The 20541-nt window shown below is 38.9% G+C and overlaps 1 protein-coding gene across 2 annotated transcripts in view; it reads left to right on the forward strand.

Moving 5' to 3' along the window:
• IPO8 (importin 8) overlaps positions 1–19995 on the forward strand; it is a 48368-nt gene extending 28373 nt beyond the window's left edge. The window contains exons 17-25 of one of the 2 annotated variants that reach the window (XM_081129089.1): positions 1561–1627; positions 4356–4481; positions 5139–5236; positions 7962–8057; positions 10737–10957; positions 13046–13251; positions 15143–15346; positions 16825–16941; positions 17784–19995. In XM_081129089.1, the coding sequence (XP_080985215.1) occupies positions 1561–1627; positions 4356–4481; positions 5139–5236; positions 7962–8057; positions 10737–10957; positions 13046–13251; positions 15143–15346; positions 16825–16941; positions 17784–17881 (1233 nt within the window). In that variant the 3' untranslated portion in view covers positions 17882–19995. Of the gene's footprint in view, positions 1–1560; positions 1628–4355; positions 4482–5138; positions 5237–7961; positions 8058–10736; positions 10958–13045; positions 13252–15142; positions 15347–16824; positions 16969–17783 lie in introns of both variants that reach the window. The other variant, XM_081129090.1, reaches the window with a different exon arrangement.
• The last annotated feature ends 546 nt before the right edge of the window (positions 19996–20541 follow it).

Genomic DNA, 20541 nt, shown 5'->3' on the forward strand with positions numbered 1-20541 from the left:
GCTATTAAAGAATACTTGTGAAAGTTGAAATAAGATACTTAGATGAAAAGTGTAACCCATAGTGGATTTTAATTTTTTCTTATTTAAAAAATATTTAGTACAAACGTTGAAAATTCAAAAGGTGTGAAAAGGTATTCAGTGAAATTTCACCTTCTCACTCAGCTCCCCAGACATCTGATTCTACCAAGGAGGTAGCTCCTTTACCAGGTTTTTTGTATCCTTCTAGAGATTTTTCTACTATAATATCAAGGCAAGAAGTGAATATGTGTATTTTTCTTCAATGAAAATGATAGCATACAGCTCTTATCTGCCATTTTTACTTCATATTTCTTGATGATTCTTTCATATTAGTCAATAAAGTTACATATTTTTAACAGTTGCGTAATATTTCTTTGTATGATAGATCAGATTTATTTAACCAGTCCCTTGTTAATGGATATAATTTAACTGACTCTTGTTAAGTGAACATTTGGTTGTTACTAATCACAAATGTCACGGCAATGAAAGATCTTTTACATGTCATTTTGTACATGTAATAAAATATCTGGAGGGGAAATGCCTTTAAGCTGAGTTGCTGGATCAAGAGATGTATGTATGAGTAAGTTGGAAGGATACTGCTCACCTGTCCTTCACACTCCCTAGATCGAGGTAAAGTTTCTCCTTTTGGTGGTGGTGGTGTTAATCCTCCCTGAGGATATTTTTTCCATTGCTTTTCAGAGAGTGTGGAAGGGAGAGAGAGAGAAACATCGATCGGCTGCCTCCTGCCGGCGCCCCCACCGGGAATTGAGCCTGCTACCCAAGTGCGTGCCCCTGGCTGGAATCGAACCCGCGACCTTCAGTCTGCGGGCCGATGCTCTAACCGCTGAGCCAAACTGGCCAGGGCAGCTCCCTACTTTTTGATTACTGCCAGTTGGATAGGTGAAAAGTGTTAATTCTGTGCTTAGAATTTGTACTCTTATTATGTATTAGAGTAAACATCTTTTTATAAGGTTAAGGTCCATTTATATTTCTCTTTTTGTAATCTTTGCCGTTCTTTTTGTTGGTAGGATCTCCTGTGAGGGGAATTTTATCTTTGTGATATCATTTGAAAATAGTTTCCTCAATTTTTCATTTATCTTTGACTTCCCTGTGCTCTGTGCAGACATTTTAAAATTTTGATACCAAATGCCTCAGCATATTTATTTCTGGTTTCTGGGCTTTCATTCGTTTTCCTTCTTTAGGGTTATACACAATTCTTTTTATATTCTCTAGTATCTTTCATGTCTAAAGTCTTAACATTGAAATCTTTGATCTATTAGGAATTTATTTTGGTATAAAATGTGAGGTAAGGAACTAATTTCATTCGTAATTTTATTATGGATTTGACTCTCAATTCCTCTGTTGGTTTAGTTTTCAGAATTTTCTGGTATTCTTACATGTTTAATTTTTCACATGAAGTTTAGAATTAACTTGTCAACTTCTCTCAAAAATCCTGTTGGTATTTTCATTGGGATAATATTAAATTTACAGATTAACTTAAGAGTTATGATGAATTTTAAACTGTTTAAAACTTGTCTTTAGGTTACTCAGCAGTTAGAGAATATCTGCCTACGGATCATTGATCTCGTTTTACAGAAACATGTAATTGGTAAGTTTAAGGGTTGAGTAAAAATGTAAATTGAGAATTAAAAAAATTTGATGACCTTTCAGTGCATTGTTGCCCCTTTAAATTCAAGAAGGTGGACAGTACTGAGAAAGTGAAAAGGCATTCTCTTCAGTTTTTAGATATACTTTCTAATATCTGTTTTTCATTTAGAGAGAAACTTGAATACATTCAATTAAGAACTTTTGGTTTTAGAATTTTTAAAGCACACAGAATTTTAACTTTTACATTTTGAGAAACCAAGAACTGGGATGAGGTTCAGGTGATTTAACCTGGGATTGAAAATTTGAAATGATGGGCATGTCTTAGCAGAAGTGTGACTTAATTGTTCTGATATCTGTTATGGTGCCTGACTTCTGAATAGAATCAATAACTAATGCCGGATATTATAAACTAATGGGAATTTTTAGAGGAGGCTACTTTTCCATAGTATCCAAGTATTTTGAAGATGCTAACAGCTCCAAGGCATTTTCGCATGAGGGAGATGTATCTGTATGGTATACAGATAGAAAGATGCAAGAAAAGCATGTTACTCCTTAAGAGCAGTTGCTCCCAAAGCTTTTATCGTTTACCCAAGTAGTGAAAAATTGAGCATCCACTTCTAATATATATGAATAATTTTAAAATATATATTTATAGGCAACATACATATATTGCTATACTATATGTACATACATAAAGATAGAAATATAATGCGATGAGATTAAAAGTGCTCTAATACATACTCCCATCTTGGTGGGTTATTTTGCATACTGCCTCAGGTACAAACTCCTTACTTTTTGGAGTCATTGCTGTAAAGCAGTAATTCTCAAACTTTGGTGTGCGTAAGAATCACTAAGGACCTAGTTAAAGGGAGGATTCCTGGACTAGAACCCCAGAGATTCTGATTCTTAGTTTGAAGCAGTGCCCAGGAATCTGCATTTTTACTGAATATTCTGGGTGATTCTTATTCAGGTGAAACTAACCTGGAGGTGCTTTTTGCTAGTAGGATCCCTGAATACAAATGCCTTTCTTTACTTTCTTGCTAGAGCAAATGCAAAACAGGTAACATAATCTAGTAGCCAGGAAAGATAGTCGCTAGTAATTGCAGGAAATTAGGTGACTAAATCTTAAGCCCTGGCTGTTGTAGAAACAAAAGGAATTCTTAGTGAAAGTGGTACACTAATAAACAGAGTGATTTATGTGACGTGGTTAGAAACTTATTTAACCTGTTAGGGACTCCAAGGTCAACTTTTATTTTTTAGCAAAGCATCAATTCCTATAAAGATTAGGCAAGTAAGGATATTACTGTAGTCCCCCCTTATCCTCGGGGGTATGTTCTGAGACCCTCAGTGGATGCCTGAAACCGTGGATAATACCAAACCCTTTATGTAACTATGTTATTTTCTATACGTGAATACCTGTGATAAAGGTATAATTTATAAATTAGGCACAGTAAAAGGTTAACAACAGCAATAATAAAATTTAACAATCATACCAACATACTGTAATAAAAACTATGGGAATGGCTTGGTGGCCATTATTAAGGAACACAAGGGTTATGGAACACAAGTACCTGAAACTGTCACCGTCCACCTGATAATCAAGAGGGCTGCTAAGTAATGCGGGGGCATACGTACAGTGTGGGTGCTCTGGACAAAAGCATGACTCATGTCCCAGGTGGGACGGGACGGGATGGTGCGAGATTTCATCCTGCTACTCAGAACAGAATGCAATTTAAAACTTATTGTTTACTTTGGGAATTTTCCACTTCTATTTTTGGACTGTGGTTGACCGCAGGTAATGGAAAGCGAAACTGGGTGGGGGGAGGGGGAGATGACAACTCTATTGGAATCATTTGAGTATTATACCAATACACAGATAAGAGATATAAAAATTATTATATACTTGAGGGTGGGAGAAGTGGCTGTGGCCAGGCAGCCCAGATTTGCAAAGGCTCCTGCCGCCGCGATGCCCACGACGGGCGGCTGTGGAGCAGCCCAAGAGGAGACCCGAGAGGCTGTCCGCTAGACCTGCTCCTGTGGAAGTGGGAATGAAGCAAAAAAGGGTGGCAGGAAGGGATGAATCTGCAGACAAAGCAATGCAAAAATAGGGAAAACGGGAGCAAGGGGAAAAACAGGCCGAAGTGTCTCACCAGGGAATTAAAACGGAGAAACTGAGAACGGAGAGGGCAGCCTCTGATGGAGAGAAAGAAGCCGCGTCTGATGAGTATTGTTTGCCTTGCCTTGTCAGTGGTCCCTTGTACAATCCAGAGGAATATTTTTATCAACTATTTTGTCAATGCAAGTTTTTGTAGCTCTAAAAACATTTTTAAGAAGAGAGAAATTCCACTGCATCCCATTTTTAAGTGTAAATGCTTTAAAATTTTTTTTTTAAAGAGATGAAGTCATTTGCTGGTTGTTTATTTTTTGGTACAAGGCTTTGATTTATAACTTTACGAGGAACTATATTTTATATGTTAGAAAATATTCAGTATTATAAGTATTGGTAAAAACCCCCACACCTTTGCCTTGTCTGATTGAGGAGGGGCAGGTCTTGGTAAGAATGGAAGCTGGCTGGCAGTATATGTGGGTGAAGACGTGAGGGCCGAGAAAGGGGTACGTTGGCTGTTAAGAGCAGTAGGTGTGCCTGTATAGCCTGAATCCCCATGTGGTCTTTGTGTTTAATTGTTGCTAATTCCTAGCATTCTAACTAGAGATTTTCTTCTTTCCAGAATTCTATGAAGAAATTCTTTCCCTGGCATATAGTTTAACCTGCCATGGTATTTCCCCTCAAATGTGGCAGCTTCTAGGTATATTATATGAGGTTTTTCAGCAGGACTGTTTTGAATATTTTACAGGTATGGTTTTGACCGTGTAGCATTACTTTTCTGTGTCTAGATATTATTTCCTTTGACACTTGAGATAAAGACATAGATGATTTCAGTACCAATCAGAAAATAATTGTTCTTATTTCCCTGTGAGTAAAGGGTGGGGCTGCTGTGGCAGGGATTTTTCAGCCTCAGGAATAGAGGCAAGAGGAGGGAGCCCGTGTTTCCTGTTGTATCTTAAATTAGTTTGCGATCTGTGTGTGTAATTCAATTACTGTTTTCTGAATACTGATTATATTCCAAGCACCGTTCTAAGCTCAGCAGTGCAGCAGCGAACAGAATAGCCCTTGCTTTTTTGACGTTTCGTTCTGTGGGGAGGGGAGGGGAGGTATGGAAATGCACAGACAAGCAGGAAAGTACGTAGTATGTCAGATGGCGATGAGTGCTCTGGAGGAAAGGAGAACATTCAGATCAATCCCTACGTCAAAGGATGAACACTTTAATCTTTCTCATCCACACTTGCCTCATCTATAAATAGGGCACATTTATCACGTTTGTTTCTAGCGTTTTGTAGTTGCGAGGAAAGATAGTAATGTGTGGGTGCAACAGAAATGTGGTTTCAGTGGGAATAACTTATTTCTACTCCTGTTACTCAAGTCTCATTGGGATTTTGAATTTTTTTTCCAGACATGATGCCTCTCCTGCATAATTATGTGACAATAGACACAAATACTTTACTCTCCAATCCGAAGCATCTAGAAATACTTTTCACCATGTGTAGAAAGGTAAGCATGCCGTAGTCAGTGGTCGTAGGGTCGAGCGTTTTATGCTTTCATTTGTTTCTTATGCATTTAGCTCTCCTGTATTGCCTTCATCAACATATATTTGTCGTTTTGCTTTTTAAATGGAATTTGGAATTGTGATTTGAAATTTTCATGTTGTATGTTGTACTTGAGAATGTTAGCCACTATTCTAGCTGTGTACTTTATAATGTTCAGAGGTAAGTGATTTTCTTTGTGCCCTTTTCTTTCAAAAATGCAAACCTGCTACTTGATTAAAGAAAAGTGCTCGGAAAATAACCATAGTATGTCAGTCATTGATTTTTCTCTTAATTGAATGCATATATTGGAAGTCACTAGATATAGGATGTAAGACAAAAGATTGAAATTGTTGGAAAAACAGCATCATTTAGTTCAGTCCAGGATAATTTATAAACTACATAGTGGTAACTGTTATGTTTATGTACAAACATGATTGTCTACTGTGTCATCTTTGTCACAGGTTAGATTTGGCCTTCTGTTAGTTATTTCTTGGAATCATTAATGACTAAATAATGTTTCCCTTCTGTAGGTGAATATATATATATATATAGTCATAAATATAAAACTGTATTGCATACAGCTGGCAGAGTTTAGGAAGCTCAAATAGCCAGATCTAAGAGTTTGGCCTTGGAGTTGGGAGTAAAATTATAGTGTACAACTTGTTTTCCTCACTGGAAGGGATGTGTTCCAGGATCTGCTAAGAGCACTGGACCGATAATTAGTATATCTGATTCAGGTCGCAGTTCAGTTAAAAAGAGCCTGGAAGATGTGGGGAAGTCACTAAGTTTCATCACTTATAGACTGAAGGAGTAGAATCATGATTGTAAAAGATCGCTGTAGCTGTAATAGCCCAGCTTCTTAAATCATAATCACTTGGTGTTCTTCAGTTTTTCTAAGTTACAGAAACTGCTGCTAGTGAGGAAAAGAGGAAGAGAAAGCAGCAAGTAGGAAGCATTCCGTTAGTAACCCGGAGCTGCTTAGTATTATAGCAGGTGGAATAAAAGTGATACTCACACTGATGCACTTACGCTTGTCAAGGAGTGAGAGTGTTTCATAGTCCTCGTGTTAGTAATAATTAATACTTCTTGAACTCTTACTGTATACTAGGTATTTCCTAAGCACTTTATACCTATTATTTAATCTTTACATTATGAGGAAGGTATCACTTCTTTGTTGAAGAGGAGACTGAACCACAGTTTCTTGCATTGTGCCTGAAGTTTAGTAAATTGTCCTGAGTCACAATGCGTTGGAATCACACTTGAACCCAAGCAGTCTGGTGCCAGAGCCAGACTTAATTTAATTTTTAAATTACTGAAATATTTTTTGTTTCTTTTCCTTTTGAGGAGTTGGGGCGGGAAAACAAAAGCAACCAACAAAAAACCCAAGTAAATGCAATTTGGTCAAAGGGAGTGATTTTTTCCTTTCTGTATCGTACAGCCCCATGAGGCAGATAGATTATCACTCTCCTTTTACAGATGGGAACCACAAGACAGAGGTTAAGTAGCTTCTCTAAAAACACAGCTACAAAGTCGCAGAGCTGGAATTTGAACCAGCATTCTGGGCTCCAGAGCCCATTCACGTTGAGACTCTAGATCTAGACACATCGCCTAGAGGTAGAATGTTAAATTTATGTAAACAGAGTTGATTCTTGGTTTGGCGGGTACCTGCTTATTATTCAACTCACTGTTCCATCTGTTTTCTAGCTTCCAAAATTTTATAGCTGTCTCTTTTTCCCTTCTCTCCATCTTTGAGAATCTGTGCCTCTAAAATCTCTTCATTCTCATTTTAATGGCCATGTGGGAAGGAATAAAATCAAATGGGAGTATTCAGTCTGTTGTCTTTTTCTGGAATTTCTTTTTAATTCAGTTTTCTTAAATTGTATTTGTCTAGGAAATTATCCAGTTCATCTGAGTTTTCAAATATATAAGGAATAGAGTGTTCCCCATAATATTCTCTTATTTTTAATCGCTCCTTTGTATTTATATCTTTCATTCCTAATATTTTATTATTTTGTTTTCTTCACTTTTTAAAAATAATTTTTTATAAAAGTTGTCTATTACATCTTTTTCTCGATGAATCTTTTTTTGGTTTCTCTCTCTTACCTCTTTTTGTCTATATATTTAATTTCTGTCTCATCTTTATTCTTTGGATTGAGTTTGTTCTCTTTATGTCTTGTGTTTGAACTCATTATTTTCCCATCTTTCTTAGTTTCTATCATAAGCATGCCTCTAGTCTACAAATCTCTCTTCTGGGAACCTTATAAAGTATATAATATTGAATTATGGTTATTATGAAAAAAAAGGTACATATGGACAAGAAATCAAAAAGATCGGAAAAATACAGGGTTTGTTTTACTGTTTAAAAGGGAGATTTAAAACATTTTATTTTAGTATTTTGTTGTTTTGGTGCCTTTAAAGAGAAACTTCATTTATCTAGATAGCTAATTCATACAGCCTACTTTATTAATTCAAAATTAAGTAAGTGAATTTTTACTCCTTATGAGGAATTAGAGTAAAGAAGATAGATCGACTTTATTTTGACCTTTCCTCTTTGGGTTGGCAAAGTAAACTTAGAAAGCAAGCAAAGCTATAATTTTAATGGTGAATTTTTATGGGATATTTACTTCATGTGGACTCGATTTAATTTTATGCAGTGCCACTTACTGCTGAGCTAATTCTAATTACTGCAGGTACTGTGTGGAGATGCAGGTGAAGATGCAGAATGTCATGCAGCCAAACTTCTTGAAGTCATCATTCTTCAGTGCAAAGGAAGGGGAATTGATCAGGTAATATGCATGGAAAGCCTCTTACTTGATGTTTACATTTGAAATTACATTCCTGATTGACTTTTGTTTATATTATGATGGAGATTTAAAAAGATAGCCTAAGCCCTGTCCGGTGTGGCTCAGTGGCTCAGTTGGTTGAACATAGTTTCATGTATCTAGAGGTCACCAGTTCCATTCCCAATCAGGGCGCACGCCTGGGTTGCAAGGGGCGTGCAGGAGGCAACCGATCAGTGTTTCTCTTTCTCAGCAATGTTTCACTCTCTCCTCCTCCCTTCCTTTCTCTAAAAATCAGTGAAAACATATTTAAAAATAAATAAAAAGATAGCCTAGAGTTTGTGTGTACTGGTACAAATCCTATTTAAATGACAAAGAAAAATATCCGTGCAATTTGGAAATTGTACCTTGCATTTTTGCCGAGAAGGAGATACACAGAAAAATATGTAATAACTTAAGGGGCTATCAAGCAAATCATAAAGAAGATAAATGTGTTAATGCCACACAGTTGGATTCCCAGAGATTTGAAATTTGTCTTTGTTTTTGTGTGTATTATTGCAATATTCTCAGATTATCTTTTTTTAAAACCAGAAATGAAGATACTATGTAAAAAAGAAAAAAGTTCCTGTTCACTGATTTAAAAAGTATTATAAATTTTCAACACGATTACTTTAGTTTTTGATGTTATTGTGGTGTGATAATCAATTACTGTGAAAAAAGGATTTAAGTGTTTAAGTAAAACTATAGAGTTGTCTCTTCTTTCCATTTTTATGACAGCTTTATTGAGATATAATTCACATACCATTCAATTTACCTCTTTAATGTGTATAGATTTGCCTCTTGTAGACATTTCACATAAATGAAATCATATGTCCTTTGTGAATGACTTCTCTCACTTAGCATAATGTTTTAAAAGTTCATCCATGTGATAGCATGTATCAGTACTTCATTTATTTTTATTGCTAAGTACTCTGTTGTGTGCACATATCACATTTAGCTTAGCCATTCATCACTTGATGGATATTTGGAATATTTCCATTTTTTGGCTATTATGAATAATATTATGAATATATGCAAATTTTTATGCAGGCAGGTTTTGGTTTCTCTTGGTATATATCTAGGAGTAGTAATTCTATGTTTAACTATTTTAGGAACTGTCAAACTGTTTTCCAAAGTAGCTGCACCATTTCCCATTCCTCCCAGCAGTGAATGAGGGTTCCAATTTTTCCACATCTTCACCAACACTTGCTTTGTTTTCCTTGTTATAGTCATTCTAGTAGGTGAGAAGTGGTATCTTGTGATTTTGATTTGCGTTTCCTGATGGCTAAAGATGATGGTCTTTTCATGTGACCATTTGTATATTTTTTTTGAGAAATGTCTATTAAAATCCTTTGCCTATTTTTAATTAGGTTATATGTCTATTTATTATTGAGTTGTAGGAGTTCTTTATATGTTCTAAATTTAAGTTCCAAAAAACTTGCAAAAATTTTCTCAACTTGTGGATTGTCTTATTTTCTTTTTTTTAAAATGTCTTTATTGATTTCAGAGAGAGGAAGGGGTAAGGAGAGAGAGATAGAAACATCAATGATGAGAGAGTCACTGATCGAGTAACCCGGGCATGTGCCCTGACCTGGACTCGAACCACGATCTCCTGGGTCATAGGTTGATGCTCAGCCACTGAGCCACACCAGCCGGGCTCAATTTATTTTTTAATAAACTTTATGTTTTAGAGCAGTTTTAGCTTCATAGCAAAATCGAGCAAAAAGTAGAGATTTCCCATATACCCCCTGCCCCCACGCATGCATAGCGTCTCCCATTACACCCCCATCTGAGTGGTACATTGGTTACAATTAATGAACCTACACTGACGTATCAAATTCACTCAAAGTCCATAGTTTATATTAGGGTTCACTCTTGATGTATGTTCTGTGAGTTTGGAGAGATTTATCATGACATATATCCATCATTATAGTAACACAGAGTAGTTTCACTGCCCTAAAATCCCTCTGTTCTGCCTGTTCATCCCATCCTGCCCTGAAACCTTGGTTTTTAAAATTTACTTCTAAAATGAGCTTATATTAAGACGTCAGAATTTTATTTTACAGAAATGGTTTCAGCCCATCCATTTTAATTGAAAATAACTGCTGGCGCAAATACTTGTAATACAATTAGGTCATGGGGTCAGACGACTTTGTTTTATTGTGCCAAGTCCAACATGCTTTTCTTCAGTCTTTTTCTTTTACTTAGACCAACAGGAATTTTCTCTCCCAAGAGAAATTCTGATCAGATCGTGCTTATTCTCAATCCTTTCACTTATCTCCCCAATTTGATTAATCACTGTAGTCATTTTACCTTAAACTTAAACGTGGGAAGGCTGAGTCCGTATTGGATTGTTGCCACCGTGTGGGTGTGGACTCTTTAGGACACTATCCAGCTGTGATCTGCCCTGGAAAGGGAAGGAGACTTCCTGGCACTCCCCTAGGACCTCTCTTTGGCCCTTTCATCTCTCTGGGTTTTTTTGAGAATATAAATTTAATATCTCTAAAAATGATTTAAATAAGCAAAGGTTTTATTGCCATTAAGAGTATCTTATTTACTGATTATACTTTTTACCAACATCCAGCTTTCTATAAGTTACTTACCTTCTCTGTGTATGTTGATTCTCTTTTTGTGTTTTTCCTCTAGTGTATTCCACTCTTCGTTCAACTTGTTTTGGAGAGATTAACCCGAGGGGTCAAAACTAGTGAGCTCCGGACTATGTGTCTCCAGGTTGCGATTGCTGCCTTGTACTACAACCCTGACCTGCTGCTGCATACCTTGGAAAGAATTCACTTGCCTCACAACCCTGGACCTATAACTGTACAGTTTATAAATCAGTGGATGAATGATACAGATTGTTTTCTTGGGTAAGTGTTTTCTTAATTTTACACTATATTTCTGTTTCTGGAAAGTTGAATTTTTAATATATACACATAATAGCATATAGAAAGATAATTTTCATATCTTTTAGTGTGTTGCTAACATATTTAATTTTTAGAGAATTAAGAATGTGCTTCAGGAGTTTAATCTAGTGAAAAGAATGGCGGCTTTGGAAATTAGGTATAGCCCTTCTCCACTTGTTTTTAACTTGGCATATTATTATATCTCCACGTAACAAAAATTAAGTGTCCATCCAGGTTCCATTACTATTAAGTGTCTGTGGGTAAAAACATTCTAAATTGAGTCAGGTTTCTAAGGAAGTTACCAGTCTGGTAGAGATATAGTGTCTGTCCCAGGATATGAACACCTGGCAGAAGGGAGCCCGTTTTCCAATGTGAGGTCAGGATGGTTACTTGTAGCCTAGGTGCTGCCCTGGTAGGAAAGCTTGTGCTTATATGAAGCACCCTCCTAGTTTTCTAGCATAGGGAAAGTGAGATTCTTTTTTTTTCTTTATTGATTTCAGAGAGAGGAAAGGAGAGAGAGAGAGACAGAAACATCAATGATGAGAGAGTCATTGATTGAGCTCGAAACCCGGGCATGTGCCCTGACCGGGAACCGAACCCCGATCGCCTGGATCCCAGGTAGACGCTCAACCGCCGAGCTACGCCTGGCTGGGCAGGGAAAGTGAGATTCTAAAGTAGTTATATGCCCACTTCAAGTGACCCAAAACATAGTAGTGACTGCGTTATGCTAAAATTTGAGCTAAATTGCGGACTAATGTGTTTAAAGCATTAGAAATAATGAGTGTTCTTTTTAAGCTTTGTAAGATATCATTTAGAAAACTTTGCTGTGGGGCAAAGACTTCCAGCAGGGGAAATAGTTAGGAGACTGCTAAGTGATGGGGAGATAGTGGAGGCCCAAATTATGATGGTAGAACATCTTTATAAGCTGCTATATTTATTCAAATTATTCTATTTGTAGGAGACTGGAATTTGGCCCTGTTTTAGATTTCTTACCAGAGCCTTGGAGGGACGAACATAGTTTAAAGAGAAATTGTGCTTCAAGTTGTCTCTGACAAAGATTTAGGGCGTAGAGATCTGGTCCTTCACAGTTGTGCAGTTGGCACGCTTGTCTCTATTAGTGTCTATAAGCAGTTTTCCAAACATAGAAAAGCTGCCTCAGCTATTGCATAGACTATGCATGCTTGGACTGCGGTTCCTTGGATTCTTTAGAGCCCCACTTGGTAATCATCTTTCCTGCTGTGAACCCCTGACACCTGGTGTGCGGGACTAGTTAGGGGCTACATGGATGGAGGGCCTTCTGCATGCCCCCCACTGGGGACTGAGCCCACAACCCAGGCATGTGCCCTGCCTGGGAATCGAACCCCGATTTCCTGGATCATAGGTTGATGCTCAACTACTGAGCCACACTCGGCCGGGCCATGCCACAGTTATACCATATGATAGCCTTTTTATTCTTAATATTTTTAGTTTTAAACAACTTAGAAGAAACATTTAGTAGAAAAATGTATGTAATGTATATTGGTCAAACTTCTTTCCTTCCTAATTCAATTTTCCTTATCTTGTGTTATAGCAAAAGACATTTAACAGATTTACTTATAAACATTAAGTTCAGCTTATTAGATGCTGAGTTTTTGAAATAGCTTTTTGCACCTGGGGTTAGTGTAGAGCATATCTGCCAAAAAACCTTAGAGAAAGTCTAAGGGACTCTCCCCTTTTTCCTTTGGATAGGAATTTTATGCTGCCAAATGCAGGTATTCCTGCTTTAATAAAACTTGTTATGCTCAGGCCCTGGTACAGCATTTCTATTAATCACAAATTGATAACACAGTAAGGTTCACTATCCTAATTGCAGACTCCCATAGGTCTTTGATGATGATAATTGGTTTAGAAAACTTCATTTACGTAGGATTTCATATAGTACAAAATGGGGCCTGTGTCTGTGTAATTCCAGTGAAGGCACCGTAGGGTCCCCCTTGGACAGCCCTTGTTTATTTCTTCAGACTTGGTCCTCACTCCCCACATGCCCGTTTCTGTTTCCTCCATCACTTGCAGGCATCATGACCGGAAGATGTGTATAATAGGACTGAGCATCCTCTTGGAGCTGCAGAGCCGGCCTCCTGCAGTGGATGCGGTGGTGGCACAGATTGTGCCCTCAATTCTCTTCCTCTTCCTTGGCCTCAAGCAGGTCTGTGCTACCAGACAACTGGGGAACCGGGAAGATCGCTCAAAAGCAGAGAAGAATGATATGGAGGAAAATGGTAACGGCTTCTGACGGCAGGGGGTGCTGGAACTGAGTTTTTTCGAGCATACATTTCCTTTGAATCTTAGTCTATCTAAGTCGTTAAACAGATTTACGTTCTTTGGCCTGTTGCACATTTAACAGATATTTTGGGTTTGGTTGACTTAATTATATCATGTGATACAAATTTATATTTGGTCACTTTTGACGTTTAAATGGTTTATTATTGAGCCTAGTGAATGTTGTTATACCCTGGAAAATACATTTATAACAGGATTAAATGATCTTGACAATAAGTTAACAACCCAGTATTTGTTAATTTTTTTGTGCCAGTGGTCGCAGTGAAGGCCGCAGTTATGAGTTAAATGAACCGTTAGACTTAGAAGTGTTGTACAGCAGATTTGTACAGAGTGCCTGGTTTTTTAAAAATGATTCATAAGTGACTCATCATTAAAAGTGTAATTGGGAGATATTTGTGGCTTACATATTATATATTTAGAATAAAGCACATAAGTGAAGGTGATTTACTTAATCGAGTCAGAGTAAGATTGTTAGAGTCAAGAATATTAGATCTTTATTTTACTTAATGATATTGCAAAACTGCTTGCTAGGGCCCAGGAAGTAATATTATTGAACTCCAAATGGAGTTTTTCCTCTTCTGGTTAAAAACAAAAATTTTTCTGGAAAACATACAATTCTATTTTTGATTCTAAATTCTATGGAATACTATGTAGGTCTTTTGTAGTAATGTTCCTTTATTAGAAGGTTTTTTTTTTTTCTAAGCATATGCCAACAATGATAGATTTTTTTTAAGTATGTTACGATATTCTCTTTCTAATTTCTTGTATTGTCCACTTTTTATTGGCTTATAATTAATATGACTTGAGGGAAAAATTTCTGTAATATTCCAGACTTTCTTGTTGAATTTCTTACTAAAGCATAGAATGATAAACTAGCAAAGGTATTTCTTGCTCTCTTTGTAATTATACCTTTGTTATATGTGTGTGTTTATGTGTGTATATGTATATGTGTGTGTGTGTGTGTGTGTGTGTGTGTGTCAAAACTATGGTTTCTTGCCTTATTTCTAAGCTACCTTACAGTTTAATCCAGGTATTTACTGTCTACTGGTTATTTAAAATACTGGTCTAACTGCTTAGATCAGACCAGCACTGAAAATAGAAACAGTCCATGGTAATAAATAATTCGTATTTTGACTTTTCAACCCACATATAGCTAATTACCTATTTTATTTTTCCTTTACATTTCTATATTTTTCTGTTTCTATTAGCAGAAGTGACCTCTTCACTCAAGCGTTTCTGAGCAGTTCATAGTCAACTTAATTAATTGTTAAGACTGAATTCTCAGTGGGAGCTCATAGTTATTTAAGATGTGTTGTATACTTTAGTGCATTAATTGCGCCTATATGTAGACTCCCTGGCAGTGGGAAATCTGAATTCTTACCAACACAGGTGTTAATCGTTGTGTTCAGAGACCATCAGCAGCATTGCCATTGGTGACATAATAAAAGTTAAAGTTTCAAATTAAAAAAAAACAACAACACACGTGCTGACTGCACAGTCATTTTATATCTTTTATGACAAAACAGTTAACTTGGGTATCTGCTGTTAAGCAGTATCTTATATTGATGAACGTGAGGCAGCCACGGCCAGACACCGGCAACGTTCAGCTGGCCGCAGACTTGGGCATAGCTGGCGATTGTTTTCAGAGAGGGGATGGCCCTTTTCAGTGGAGCAGCTACCAGAAAGCTAAGGGTTATTTTTAGACATATATTAAATTGTGTGGTAGTTTTCCCATTTCCAGAGTGTCATTTTGTACCTTTTGTTTTCTTTATGGAGCCTCGTATTTTGTTCTCATGTTTTATTTCCTGTCCAATGGCCAATGGCCTGCAGAGGAGATTTCCAGCGACGAGGAGGAGGCGAGTGCCCCGGCGCAGGCCGCGCCGCCGAGCAGCGGCCGGGGGGACGGCGACGACGAGGACGGCGACGACTGGGACGAGGAGGTCTTGGAGGAGACCGCCCTCGAGGGCTTCAGCACTCCGCTCGACCTGGACAGCAGTGTGGACGAATACCAGTTTTTCACGCAAGCTCTGCTAGGTATGTCTTCCTTCCCTAAGTCCTCAGGTATGTTGTCTAAATTCTCTCCCCATTTCCCCTTGTTGGAAGCTGTGGGATCTTTTTACTTTGTTAGCAATTTATCAAATTTGTACATCGGAGGACACTATAAATACAGTTAAGGACGTATGAAAGATTGGGAGAAAATATTTACCACGTACATGTCGTGGGCTTAAGATCCACAGGTAACGAAAACCTTCTACAAATGAGTAAGACCAGTAACCCAGTATGAAAATGGGAGATGCAAATGGAAAATTGATAGAACTAAAATAGTAAACCAATGAAAATGTTTAGAAAATTATAAAGTTATAATGAAAATATTTTATTAGTACAGATATTTTTGTCTTATAGCTACATAGTATTCCTGTGGTTGTATTATAACTTATTTCCCCTGATGGACTATTTACAGTTTTTTTTGCTATTATAAGCAATATTAAAGTGACCAACCTTATGTATAAAATATTGTTACCAACAAGGTAATGCTAGTATAATAAATTGGCATTATTTAGCATTGCTACAAATGCTGTTAATGAAGGTAAAGCCAATTCTATGTTTTATTGAAATTTAGCAGGAATTAGAGAGAGCGAGCACAGGGCAGGACGCCCCAGAGCACGGGGAAGTAAGAGCATAAGCGTGGAGGCGGGAACAGGGAGAGTCGCCCTGAGGCCCTTGCTGCCACGCGTGGGTGTGCGTCATGATCAGCAGGAGCTTTTCGGTCTTGAGTGGGGTCTTAGGATATGTATTTTAAAATGTTCCTTAAGTGATAGGCAGTCATCTTTGGATCGGCATGTGATGGAAAGAAGCATGTAGATGAAAGCCTTTCAGAAGGCAGCAGAGGGTGATGGGAGGGGACATGGGTAAAGGGGGCAGGGGTGGGGATTTACGGTGCGTGGCTGGGGGAGGGCAGAACTGTGATGGGGATGGGGAGGTGAAGAGGGTTTGGGGGGTAAGATGTTAAATTTGGTTTTAGTTGTGCTGAATTTGAGGCACTGTCCAAATGGAAAAGTCCAGGAGGCTTAGGGACTGATTTTGCCTAAAGGTCCAAGTTTGAGTTCTTGGTGTAGGTGCGATGCGGAAGCTGCAAGTAGCATGAGGATTCTGGAGGAAAATGGTAACAAGTGGGTACAGGGGCTTCCCAGTATCTGGATTTTAGGGAGCATTCATTGTTAGTAAAACCCTAGGGAGAAGCGGAGATGGTGAAGGAGGCAGAGAACTAGTAAAGCAGAGGTTTTTCGTGTCCAGCTGTCCTTTGATAGCCCCACCTAGTTGGCTACTGTGGATCCTCAGAAATAATCCAGTGTTGGAGTAAGTTTCATCACCTTGTGTTTGTACTTTCTGCCTCTTCCCGTCTGCGATCACTCCATTATAATTTGATCATGTCATTATTATTCTCTGAAGTAATTATCACTGGGCTCCCTTATCTTTTCCTCTACCTACCCCCTTCCCTCCAAATGCAACAGCTGTGCAGAATCGGGACGCTGCCTGGTACCAGCTGCTGGTGGCCCCACTCAGTGAGGACCAGAGGAGAACGCTGCAGGAGGTGTTCACCCTGGCAGAGCACCGGAGGACGGTGGCAGGTCAGCCAGAGTGGTTCTCGGATTAGAGTACGTGTGTCAGAGTGCCAAAGCAACCCCATTCAATAAACCCGGGGCACCCACATACTGTGTTTTTAATTGTTAGACGCCACCCTTTCAAGATAATAAGAAGTTATTATTTTTTCCATCTTTTTAATCACTCGTGATACCTTAGCCCTAGGAAACAAGGTGGGTTACTATGTATCCGTTAGTGGTAGTGTCATTCCCATGTTTGTCCTGTTTTGGAGCCAAAGGTAAGACATAAGGGTTGGGATGAGTCTTGCTGAGGGAGAGTGAATCATTCCTCCTAAACATCTTACGCGCAGATGACCAAGGCACTTTATGAGCTCGGGCAAGGAGCTGGCATTCCTGGAAATGAAGGACTCTCCGTTTCTATTTGTTGGGCTTTACATGGTGGTGATTCTTGTTGATTTTTAGTTTTTGAGCCGGAGACATTATTTTATGCCGTCATTATTATGGTCACTCCTAGGAAATCAGTGGAAGAGATTTTGTAATTACAAAGATATTTTTGTGGGAAACATCATAGCATAGGCATCTAGAGTTGAGAACCCAGGCTTTCTTCGCTGACTTGGGTTTTCAGTCCTGCACAGATTCTCTTCCTGGTAGGAGAGGCCTAGGCGTCTTTCCTGGAGCTCGTGGAACTCAACTTTGAGGCTTGTTTTCATTTTGCTCATTGTTAGCAAACAGTTTTTCCATGATGGTGAACATAATTACTTACTGCCCTCAGGAGGGCAGGATCATTAATACCATGAGTGACATTTCTTTAATTCCAGCTTCGCACCTTAAATGCTTTTCTTTCTCCCCTCTCTCTTGGCAAATGCTAGAGGCAAAGAAGAAGATTGAACAACAGGGAGGCTTCACCTTTGAAAATAAAGGAGTCCTCTCTGCTTTTAACTTTGGGACTATGCCCAGCAACAACTGAAGATGGGACATCAACTGACCAAGACCAAGTGTCATCGGGATATTTCACTTCACCAGGGAAACGTGGGGTCCAGGGAGGAAGGGTTGGGAGCTGCTGTTTGGCACCTTCCTGCTGTGCCAGTTACTGCCTGGCATAGGGCGGTATTTTTATCCACTCTCTCCTTTGCCCTTTCTCACCCTGAAATATGTATTTTAAGCAGCTACTGTAATGTATGAAATTAAAGGAAAACAAAATCATTGGACTGTAAAGGACAAATCATATGCTCCAAAGGATGAATGACCAAGGTGGTGTTGGAGGATTGGATCAGATGCACGTCTCAGGTTTTTGCAGAATCAGTGGATTGATGCGGATAACAGTGCCTTCTGTTGTACATGAATTATCTGACAACATTTTTTTTGGAGTGCATTGCGGTTTTTTTTAAAGCATAAAACATATTTCTAGATATAATGTAAACCTTGGCGATTGTTGACTTATTCTGCATTTTACTGTGTGAATTTACTGTTAGGCAGTTAGCTCCAAGTCACTCTGGTTTCAAAAACGTCACTGCTCCCCTTGCTCACCCGGCTGCTGGGGCTTCAGGGGCTGTAACATATGCGCTGGCTCTGGGTTTTCGTAAGGAGTTCTGTGGCTTTTCTGAGTATTGTCTTATTCCCTGTCCCATCTTGTTTTTCAGCTCTGAAAGGGTGGTTATTTTTTTTTTTCTTTTTTAAAAAAATATATCTCTACCGATCTCAGAGAGAGGAAGGGAGAGGGAGAGAGAGATAGAAACATCAATGATGAGAGAGTCATTGATCGGCTGCCTCCTGCACGCCCCCAACTGGGGATCTAGCCCACAACCCGGGCATGTGTCCTGAGCGGGAATCGAACCCCGATCTCCTGGATCCTAGGTCTATGCTCAACCGCTGAGCCACGCCTGGCCGGCAGAAAGGGTGGTATTCCTTTCGGAGGCAGCAAATATGAGTATCAATTTTATTTATAACCTGATAAGTTCAGGACTCAAAAATTTCTTGGCAGCAAGTGTCAGGCACTCTTGAGTCACTGGAATTAGTAAGTCCAAGTATATTCTGAATCTTGTGCTTAGTTATGCAGTGAATTGATAATTATTCTAAAGCACATTGAACCAAGGGGAAAGGTACTAATGAGCACGCTGTCTTTCCGGATGGGGACTTGCATTTTAATAACATCATTCTAGCTGTGTTGGACCCCTGTCCAAAGCAGTTTGTAACAATGTTTTTTTAATCTAGGAAGAAAGAGCCCAATCTAACTTGTTGCTTCCTCACACATCAGAATTTTCTCCTGCCTGATTCATTCTAGTCTTTATCACAGCTCAGTGTGGCTTCTTATTTTTTTCAAGGGTCGGGGCTATTGGTCGGCTGCACTCGTCAGTAGTAATGATGTCAGCCTGTAGACAGTATTGCAGATGGAAATGACAGCTGGTTTTCTGAGCTGACTCAAGACCGGCACATGGGTCATGGTGTTTTCATTCAGTTAAGTGGAAACGTGTCTTCAGAACTTCCTGTGTTACTCTGTGTGATACAGTCCGTTTTTGTGAGAAGTCTGCAGCTTATATTTCCCATCGGTGACCGGAGGAATTTTCTCCAGGTGCTTCCTATTGTACCGTCTCTTATGAACTCTTTTTAGAATTTTGGGTTATTAAAGTAGTTTTTACAGAAGCAGCCTAAGAAGCCATGAGTTTCGAGTTAAATGATCCCTTGCTTTCCTCGGTCCCTCTCTTCCCAAGGTATTGATGTCACGTCGAATGTGCCAACTGGTGGCTGGAAGAGGAAGATGGCACTGGGGGAAAGTTGAGCTATCTTAAGCTTTGAAACTCTTTTTATTCCTCCCATGTCCCGAATCATTTAATTTTAACGTAAATAATATGCCTTCACACTGGATTGTCAAAGGCATGTGATTTCATTTTTGTGATGTATCGTCTCCTGCAATATGAAAGGGAAGTAACTGTCAATGTGTATCAACCCATCTTGTTTTTGAAGCCAGGGTAGTTGTATAATTTTGTTACCAGCAGTGCTGACCTGAATGTGACCTGGTTATCTTGGCCATGCAGGAACTTGTATGAATGTACTGTAAAGTAAAATGCGGACTGATTCCCAGGATCCTGAACTTTCCTGTGTGTAATGTTTTCTGAAATGGGGAGTTTTGCTGAAATGTGGCAGGTGATGAAAAACCCACTAGTGTTTTCCTGACTTCCGGGGACCTGAAGCAAGGTGGCTTTGGGCTGGGAGGGTAACCAGGACCCATCGGGAGCAGCTGAAGAGTGGGAGCGAGAGCCCGTCTCATAAACCGGGATGCTGACACGAGTGCGACAGAAGCTCTGGAAAAGCAAAGGTCCCGTCCACATCAGGACCGGGAGGGAAAGGAGAAGGTGCCCAAACGGGCCATTTCTAATGGGCTGCCATCAAATTAGGAGCCCTCACAACTGAGTGGAATGGGCAGTGCTGGCCTTTTGATGCTGAAACCTTACCTATCATGGCAGTAAGCTCCTCCCCACTTACAATTTCTATTAAGACCACATGGAACCAGTAAATTGTTAATCAGGGAAAATTCCTAAGATAGGAAACATTTATTTTAAGTTATATCACTTAACTAATATAGTGAATTACAGTCCTGTTTTCTGTTCAGCAGTTGAAACTGAAAACTAA

The sequence above is a fragment of the Miniopterus schreibersii genome, assembly GCF_964146895.1.
Source record: "Miniopterus schreibersii genome assembly, chromosome: 2".
NCBI classification, from domain to species: Eukaryota; Metazoa; Chordata; class Mammalia; order Chiroptera; family Miniopteridae; genus Miniopterus; species Miniopterus schreibersii.